Source organism: Lactuca saligna, chromosome 5, assembly GCF_052625555.1.
Source record: "Lactuca saligna cultivar CGN05327 chromosome 5, ASM5262555v1, whole genome shotgun sequence".
NCBI lineage: Eukaryota > Viridiplantae > Streptophyta > Magnoliopsida > Asterales > Asteraceae > Lactuca > Lactuca saligna.
In genome coordinates this window covers 65,152,502-65,162,278 of record NC_136421.1, presented here as the reverse complement: position 1 = coordinate 65,162,278, position 9,777 = coordinate 65,152,502, and the positions used below count along the sequence as shown (strand labels likewise).

Here is a 9,777-nt window from a genome sequence, read left to right as displayed (position 1 = left end):
TGAACTATTCAAAGGTTTTTGACTTATGCTTCATTAAGTAGACATAAACATATCTACTGTAATCATCAGTGAAAGTCACATATAAGTGGTTAGCATCCCTAGTGGCAGTTCTGAAGGTTCCACACACATCTATGTGTATACGGTCCAACAAACCTTCACCCCTAGCACAAGTACCAGTGTCACACCCCGGTCGTCAGTGGAAACACCGGGTGGTGTAACGTCAATCTTCGTATCACAATTATATAACATACATTGAACAGTACTAAAGAAAATACATACCTTTATTGATGATTGAAAGTTACATTATTGTTTTTCTATTACTTATTACATAATATCTGACTATGGCATACTTCTTAATGAAAAGAAAGGTAATAGTACAAACTTCTCCTGTTCGAATACATACCCGCTTTTCAAATTCTAGAAAATACATGCATTTTAAAATACGTCAACATAAAGTTGGTGAGTTCACAGGTTTTGACTACATATAAAAATAATACTTTTTCTGAGTTCAAAAGTTTAGTTTTTGAAAGTATCATGTTGACTCTCCAGCGTTTAGTATATATATTAGGTATAATATTTTACTTATCAAATAAGTGTTATACCTAAACGTTCCTTGAACCTAGGGTATAAGTAGGGGGAACTTATACTTAACATTAATACTTGTATACGCCAAAGTATAATGTTTCTAACAAATTGCTACCATGAGCCCGTCACCGTTGCTATCACATAATACCTCTGATAAAACACAATCATGATTTCCATGAGAAACAACACACTCATGATTTCCATGAGAAACAATACCGCAAGCTTAATCGACATCGGAACAATAACAAGTAAAAGGATAGTTCATCACTCGCTTACGGTTGACTATAGCTAACAATCACAAGTGGGGTTGTCAACCCGTATACTAATTATACACGACTTCCTCGCTCACACAGGATTAACAGTCGCAGTTAAGAGGATTTCTACTATGATCCCCAATCTTAGCTGATGAATACAATTACTCATGTAGACTTCAACGGCTTCCTATAGCTCTAACAACAAAATCATATTCATGTCTAAAACCCTAAGTTACTAGACTATACTTTTAAACATTACTCCTAAATTCATAACATTTAAACAGTATAACCGCTATAACTTGAAGTAAAACCAGGTTTTATCTTGACATAAAACCAATAACAACAACAACATATAACATAACAAGTTTTATATTGACATAAAACCAACAATAACAACGTACATACTTTTTAACATATAGAACTTCTGAATATAACTTCGGAACTATATCGCACACAACATATAACTCAAGATCTAAATTAATATATTTCTATAAAAATAGTATGCTAACAAGTTGACAATAGTTGTATATATTCAAAATATTATATTTAAAACAAAGTTATCCCGATTAATATAACTAGCTATGTTGATACTAAATAATGAATTCGAATATGCTATAAGAACACTTACTAAATCCGGATCTATACCATCATATAGACATAATAGTAACGTATATACAATATTTATCATGCGTTTTCCCCCGAAAATATTAGAAAGTGGGGCCGTGAAACTCACCCTAGTAGCGTGATTTTAAGTAATCTAAGCAGAAACGGTCAGCGGTACGAGGTCGTCGGGGCTCCGGATGCAAGAGGGCTTCAGCAAATGAGAGAAAGGGAAGAAGTTCGGGTGTAAGTTTGGTTGAGGTCGAACCTTCTATTTATAGGAAGGATTTTGGCCTCTCACGTCGTAAGCCATGACTGGTCACCCCGTATACTTTTCATTTGCGTCCGTAGCTTCGGAAGGTGGCCATATGACTCCTCACATCGTGAGATATCCTTGCTCATGTCGTGAGCTTTGAACTTATCCCTTCGTAGCCTCGTCATGCACCTTCTAGGTCCGAAATGTGGCAATTTGACTCCTCACATCGTAAGTTTCTATGCTCACATTGTGAGCTCAGTTAGATTAGGGTTTTTGACAGCTGAATCTTCGGAAGGTCGTAACTTTCACATACGAACTCCGTTTATGACGTTCTTTATATCCACGCATAGGTATTTATGAGTACTACAACTCTCTTTTAGACTCCAATAGCTAATTCTAATTATATATTAAATTACTATTATTATAGAGATTTATAGTGTTCGGTTTATCCTAACTTCTTCACGCGAAGTCAGATTTAGACGTTCTCTATATTTTGGAATCGTATGGACGTATACTTTGAGTTGTATCATAAAGAAAGTTCATATTTGTATTGGAATTTATCATGAAATACATAGTACATTTATCACATTACTAGTTTTAACAAAATCACATTAAATGATTGGCATAATCACATGTGATTGTTATTGACCTATTTTGACTAGTGTTACATTCTCCCCCAGTTAGAACAATTTTGTCCTGAAATTTATCTTGTGGATGGGATTTTATTAAATAGTTGGGGGTATTTTTCTTTCATCTGATCTTCACGTTCCCAAGTAAATTCAGGTCCTCGTAAAAAGTTCCATCGAACTTTCACTATGGGAATACGACTTTGTTTTAATCATTTGACTTCTCGATCCATGATCTCGACAGGTTCTTCTACAAAGTTAAGTTTCGTATTGACTTGTATCTCGTCGAGAGGTACAACAAGAGTGTCATAGGATAGACATCTTTTCAGATTTCATACGTGAAAAACATCGTGCACATTACTTAACTCTTAAGGCAACTTGAGTTGGTATGCGATAGAACTAATTATAGTTAGAATTTCAAAACGTCCTATATACCGTGGGTTTAATTTGTCTCGTTTCCTGAATTGAATTACGCCTTTCCAAGGAGAGACCTTCAGCATTACTTTATCTCCAACTTGGAATTCTAAAGGCTTATGTCTTACGTCGGGATTGGAACCTATCAAATATGAGAATGTGGTTCTATCAGAAAAAAGATTGGTGGGATATAGGTTGTTGAACTGACAAGTGCTAGTGGCCATCCTGAGATTTCTTTCAGAGTTTGTGTAGAATTTGACTCAAGACCTCAAAGCTCATCATAAAGTTGAAAGAGAGTCAACATTTTCAAAGAACCATTACTTTGTAAACATGATTTGACAATACCCCAACCTTTACCCAGAATATTAATGAACTTAAGATTGTGTTTAATTGGAGTTCTAAAGACTCCATGGGTAGTTATATTTTTCACCAAAACTTAAAAACAGTTGGATGTTGCAAGAACAGAATCTCCATGAAGAGTTATGAAGGTTTCATATTCATTAACAACAAATGTTAATATTTTATCTTTGAAATTTTCATATCCTTCCAACATATCCTTGAGGGTATCAAATATATGTGGCGGAATGTTAAAGATCATCTATCAGATGGCAAGATTGTCTGCATGGATCTTCTCAATATCAAGAGTTGTAAGTGGAGCACTGAAAAGAGCTTATTATCCAAGAAGTTGAACAAATACATCTCTTATCACAACTCAAACATGAACATGAGGACCTTCTGTAACATGTATCAAGAGTTCTTGTCCTTTTTCTTTTGAAATTAAAAAAGGTTCCATCTTTATATTATAGTGATCATATTCCTCAACCACCAATAATGGGGATCGAGTAGGGCAACTCATACTATTGTCTATATGCAAATAATACAAAGGTTGATTAGGATTAGCCATTGTTAAGTTTTAAAAGTTAAGAGAGATTGTGGTGTATAAGAAGAACTTTTAATCTGTAGACATGGAAATGAAAATGAACACTAATGTGTTCTTGAGGAATGATAATTTGGTCAGATGGATTCAAATGAAAGCCACTTAGGCTCTAATCCCAATTGTGAGAGTATAAAACCGAACACAAATGAAACTAATAATATAACTTCTAGTCTATGTCTGAAACAAGCCAACATGAATATCAACTTGTATCAAATGCAAGAAATAGAAAACTAAAAGTAATAAATAAACCAATAAGAATGTTTTTTAGGAGAATATGATTAATTGTATTTCAAATTCATAAAAGTACTAAACAACGAAGACTTAAAAGCCTATTTAAAGGCACATTCAAACATACTAATATCTATGGGAACAAAGAATAGGATACTAAAAATTATATAATTAGAATCGTACAATGAGAAATGATCGTGTAGATCTTTTTCCTTAAACACTAACATGAATAAGACAAAAACATCTTCATTGCTCGAATCGAAATTCATTGGATGGAGAAATTCTTGGATGAAAAATTACTTCAGATCATACACTATGCTCAGACGAGCTTCACATCAGATGGTTGGTCACTTCTTGAACCATAAGTAACTGACTAGGAAAATGCAGTGCTTATCTTATTCTTATGTATGTTTGGTTTGAAGACCTTAACATGAGTTAGGGAATAACTTGGACCTTAAGAAAGCCATGAAATTTGTGGTAAGCTTGTATATTTGTTTTATATGTTTATTGTTAATAACCTCAGTAGTTTTCAAAATTCGATTTAAGTTTACTATTTTGGGACTAAAGTGTTTTTTCACAAACATAAACTCCAAATTTTGGGGTAATCTCCACATACGTTTTTCTTAAGTATGTTTTCATCTAGACCCTAGCGAAGGGTGTTACACCTTCCTTCATTAACTTTGACTTTTCTTTACTGTTACCGTATCTATTGGATGTTCTACCCATATCTTCTGATCTTAACAAACTCCTAGAAGATTCCCTTGCATTCCTTCTACATATACCATCACATATAATCAAATCGTAAATGCTTTCAAAGGTAAGCTTAGTAGTTCTTGACGAACTGCTAACTATTGTGACCATTCCAAACTAACTTTCTAGCAATTAAGAAAATAAAAATGTGTGTACTTCATCTTGAAATTTAATTCCTTATACTAGGTTAGATATTATCAAAATAAATTCATTTATATGATCTGTCATCGAGTCACCTTCCTTTATTTTATGTCTTTACCAAATATCGAATTAAGAAAGTCTTATTCACAGTTGAGAGTTTTACATACATGTTTGATGATGCCCAAATCGGTCTAAATGTTGACTTCTCGTTAACGATGTTGTATGTAATTTCTTCACTAACGACAAGCAGACCATACCAATGACACATGGATCCAATATATTATAATCCTTTTTCTTAATTGTTTTAGATTTCTTTTCACAAAAGGGTTCATATATCTTTTGGTAGATATAATCTTTGCTTTACATCTTCTAAAAACCAAACTTATGAACTTCAAATTTATTATTTGTAACTTTAAGTTTTATTGCTTATTTTTAAGTATATTTCCTACGTATGAGTTTGGTCACATATAATACATTTTCACTCAACAGTATAAATTAGAGTTAGTCAATGACATCAACCTTCGGTGGACATATCCACTAACACTCGCCACACTTCAACTTTGTGAAATGACACTTTCCCGCAATTTACTTTGTAAAATATTACTTTTAGTCCGTCGACCTAGAACTTTCTAGATGTTACCTTCACCCATTATTTTTCTGAAGTTTTGTGTTTAAAGCCTTGTAATATATATAATATGATTTTTCTAAAGTTACCACCCCCTAAGTTTGTCAAATATCATTTTGACCCATCAGTTTTGAACTTTATAAAATATTACTTTCATCTCCTCGATTTTCTAAACTTTCATATTTATCCCGTTCGGCGATAGTTTTGTCACTTATATTGATCATATATATTTATCTATCAATAAATACATCAATGTCTAACTTTTTTTCAATATAACTGTCAAAATTCAATTTACAAAACGTATTTAGCGCCGTAACAACGCGCAGGAGTTAAAATAGTATTTCAGATCTAAAACGTAAATCATTATATCACAAAGTATGTATCTAAAGATTATTATACTTCCATTATTAATTAATGTAAAAGCATATATTATTAATAGTAAGCATAGTTTAGAGTGCCAATGTTTCCAAATAAGAATATACGTATATGTATATATTGAACACACTTGCTTCTGAAATGGAATATAGTTCATGTAATGCCGCAATAATGTCTGAACCTCCCAACACATCCACCACAACACCACCCAATATTGTGAATGTAACACCTTATCCTGCCATCGCGTACAAAAACCACCATCTGCCGCCCATAACCCACGGTGGCGCAACCACATCCAACGTCGTGTTGTTGCCTGCTTCCAACCACCGAGAGTACCGGAAAGGCAACTGGACCCTCGAAGAGACCCTTGTCCTAATCACCGCAAAGAAGCTGGATGATGAGCGTCGAATTAACGCCACCACCTCCGCCACAGCAAACAGCCGTGCCGCCACCGGCGGGGAGCTGAGGTGGAAATGGGTGGAGAATTACTGTTGGAGTAATGGCTGCTTCCGTAGTCAGAACCAGTGCAATGACAAGTGGGATAACTTGCTCCGCGACTACAAGAAGGTCCGTGAGTACGAGCTCCGATCACCGGCGCAAAATCGTCCGTCGTATTGGTCGATGGATAAAACCCAACGCAAAGATCGAAATCTGCCATCGAACTTGCTACTTAATATCTATGAAGCACTAAACGACGTTGTTCAGAAAAAAACCCCCCAGCGACATTGTCTTCCTCAGCAACAGCCTCCTCTCGCAGTCCTTCCACCTCCCCAGCCGCCTCCGTCGTCGCTACCTCCTCCTCAGCCATCGTCATCTCAACATCACCCTCCGCCTCCGCCTCCGCCTCCGCCTCCTCCTCCTGCTTCAGGTAATTCAAAAATACACGTTTAGTCGTTTACAAACACTACAATATAACAATAGTTTATGGATAATTAGATCTTATGATTCTTAATTTAACGTGTTCTGAAATTAAAAGAAAAATGTATACACTGGTTATTTATAAATTTTAAATGACATTAACTACAAAATATGTGAATTTTATAAAAGTAATGTGGGGAAAATCCGTCGTTTTTGGTATAGGACTATGGGAGAATAATCATGTATTTGTGTATTATCTTATTATAATAATCAATTTATACTTTTTTTTTTACAAACCATACCTATTAATTTTTATTGTTTCAAAAAAGAACAAAAATATTTATTTGTACTTCTTTTTTAATCATAATAAATACCTTTATTATTATTAAGCTTGAGAAATAAATGTATGTTTATCACAAATCGTGTTATATTAGTATTAAACAAGTAAGTAGGTTTTTATTAAAAGATATATATATATATATATATATATATATATATATATATATATATATATATATATATATATATATTGTTACTTCAAGTAAAAATATACAATGTGTCAAAAATAGCACATATGTGTTATTATTATTATTTTTTTTTGTCATTTACATATCTTAATAAGTCACACAAAAATAATATTATAGTTGTATTTTTAATAAATAGAACCATGGAAAAAAGTAATAAGACGACGGAAATGAGTAAAACGTTAGCCTTCTTGATTGTACCATTCTCATTTTTGACATTGCATTTGTGCACTTGCAAATGTCATTTCATATTAATAAATATAAACTAGACATGAGTACTATAATAAAAAATGAGCAGACAAAATACATAAAAACAATACCTTACATCTATCATTTTATGGATTTAATAAATGCATAACAACAAAAACGTCTGCAATTCTTTATAAAATATGTAAATTATCCATACAAATAGTTGTACCCTTCACATTTACCATTTAAAAAAAAATCCAAAAAATACAACACATTCAATCATATTTGTTCTTATCCTTCGAATACAAGCAACTAATAAAATAATAAATGAATCAAATTCTTTTACATTTTTGTTACAATTAGTAGGAATATAAGAACAAATGTTATATGAATGATGGAATTTAAATTAAACAAATAATAAATACGAAATGTCAGAAAAAAATAAAAAGTTGATGGAAATTTTGGCGTCGGTTATAGAGAGAGATAATGTTGGTCAAAGATGCAGGGTTTGAAAACTCTGGCACACAGTTATTGCAACCCTTTCCTCCATTTATGGTTCTCTGGATTTTATACAGTACAGTCAACAGCTGTGAATTCCTTTTACAACCTCGCCATCTCATTCGCTCATTCGCTACCATCAAGTACTTCTAAAAGCTCTTGGCATCATGTGGGTCCTCCCTTTCAGGAACCTTTTTCACACTATTCAAACTCTCCACTTCGCTAACTTTTTATCACAAATTTTATAAATATAAATATATTATTTAACATGCATTATGTATTTAGGTGTATAACATTTTAATACTATGAGTATATATTGTTGCGTATGTCGATTAAAAAACAAGTTTTATAGGTATATATTGTAGCATATCTTGTATTAAAACACCAGTTTGTTACATAAATTAAACCAAAAAAAAAAAACACTATGTCGCAAAATATGCATTTTTTACTTATGACAAGTTTTCGTCCTCATATAATCCAACAAAACGATATATATGTTGGTGTCTCTTATTAAAAATTCTTTGTGAGAGAGAATCAAGATTTCCAAACATGTAAACATATACCACTCTATACCAAAAACTCTTTTGTTAGAGAAAATCTACATATTTAATACTCAACTATGTTTGAAAAAGAAAACAAAAATTTTACGTATCTAACTCGATATCAAAAATATTAGAATCGAGTCTTAAGAGGTGTATTGATGTATATATTGGCTAGACATTGTACAATCACAATTCTTCTTAATTTCTCAACATCATGTTTTTCGAAAGATAAATAAAAAATTACATTTACATGTAGATGAAAGAATTTGTAACAAAAGTTAAACTATTATGATGAGTTACATTATATTATATTATATATAAATAAATGGTTTGAATGGTCATATTTTTATGGTTTTTGTAAGTTTATGGTATTTTGGAGTGTAGTGATGATGGGTTGAAGTGGGAGTGGTGGCCTGCAACTGCACAAAGATTCGTAGTAGCCATTGATTGCAAGATCTACCTTTTCTTTCTTCTGCTTTACAATTACATTGCAACAAATACCTACTGAATATATACGAATCTTTAACAACGTACACTATCTTAAGTTCATGTTAAAGAATCAATAATTAATATCTCACTTTTCTTATTCTCAAAACTTTTACGATTTCCATATAACCGATTGTTAACATAAATTTCAGAAGCATCGGTAGAATCATCGGAAACAGAAGGAGAAGATGCAGATAATGATAATAAAAGGAGAAGAGTGAGAGACATCGGAAGTAGCATTGTTCACAGTACCAGAGTATTATCAGAAACCCTAAAACGCTTTGAGGAGAAGAAGGAGAAAAGACACCGAGAATTGATGGAACTTGAAGAACAAAGACTTCATTTGGAAGAGACTCGAAATGAAGTTAATCGTCAAGGGATCACTGGTTTGATCACATCGATTAATAAGCTTTCTGATGCTATTTATGCACTTATTTCGGAAAAACGTGAAAGACCATAACATACCATGCATGGGAGAGATTCTTTTAGGTGTAATGGTTTATATATTTAAGTTAAGAAAATGGTTATTGATTGATCCATAGATCGTACATATATGTATCTGACATTTGCAATTGCAATTGAATTAAGTATAAGTTAGAAAATAAGTTTTGCGTTTGTCATTTGTTATAACAAGATAAAGAGAATGGAAATAGAAGATGGACTAATTTGCATCAGGCGATTGCTCTTATGCTTGAAAAGTTAAAATGCCAAGATTTCTTTAGTGGTTTTGACTCTTATTGGCGAAGACATCTAAGAGCGTACTCAAATCCAAGAGAAATTAAACAAGGATCTTGTAAAAGGAAAAATAGTGGCTGAAAAAGCTATGAAGAAAATAATAAAGACACAACAAGAGATTTGTAGGAATAGGGAACAGATAGAATTGAACATA

General features: G+C 32.6%; 1 protein-coding gene across 1 annotated transcript; it reads left to right on the top strand.

Moving 5' to 3' along the window:
* The first annotated feature begins 5,927 nt into the window (after positions 1-5,927).
* LOC144998861 (uncharacterized) lies at positions 5,928-9,493 on the top strand. The gene is made up of 2 exons (XM_078958590.1): positions 5,928-6,659; positions 9,041-9,493. The coding sequence occupies exons 1-2, from the start codon at positions 5,933-5,935 to the stop codon at positions 9,346-9,348; spliced, it is 1,035 nt and encodes a 344-aa protein (XP_078814716.1). The 5' UTR covers positions 5,928-5,932; the 3' UTR covers positions 9,349-9,493.
* Positions 9,494-9,777: the final 284 nt, after the last annotated feature.

Coding starts and splice junctions, on each gene's coding strand:
- LOC144998861 (XM_078958590.1), top strand. CDS start 5,933: ATGGAATATAGTTCATGTAATGCCGCAATAATGTCTGAACCTCCCAAC. Junction 6,660..9,040: donor GCCTCCTCCTCCTGCTTCAG/GTAATTCAAAAA, acceptor CATAAATTTCAG/AAGCATCGGTAGAATCATCG.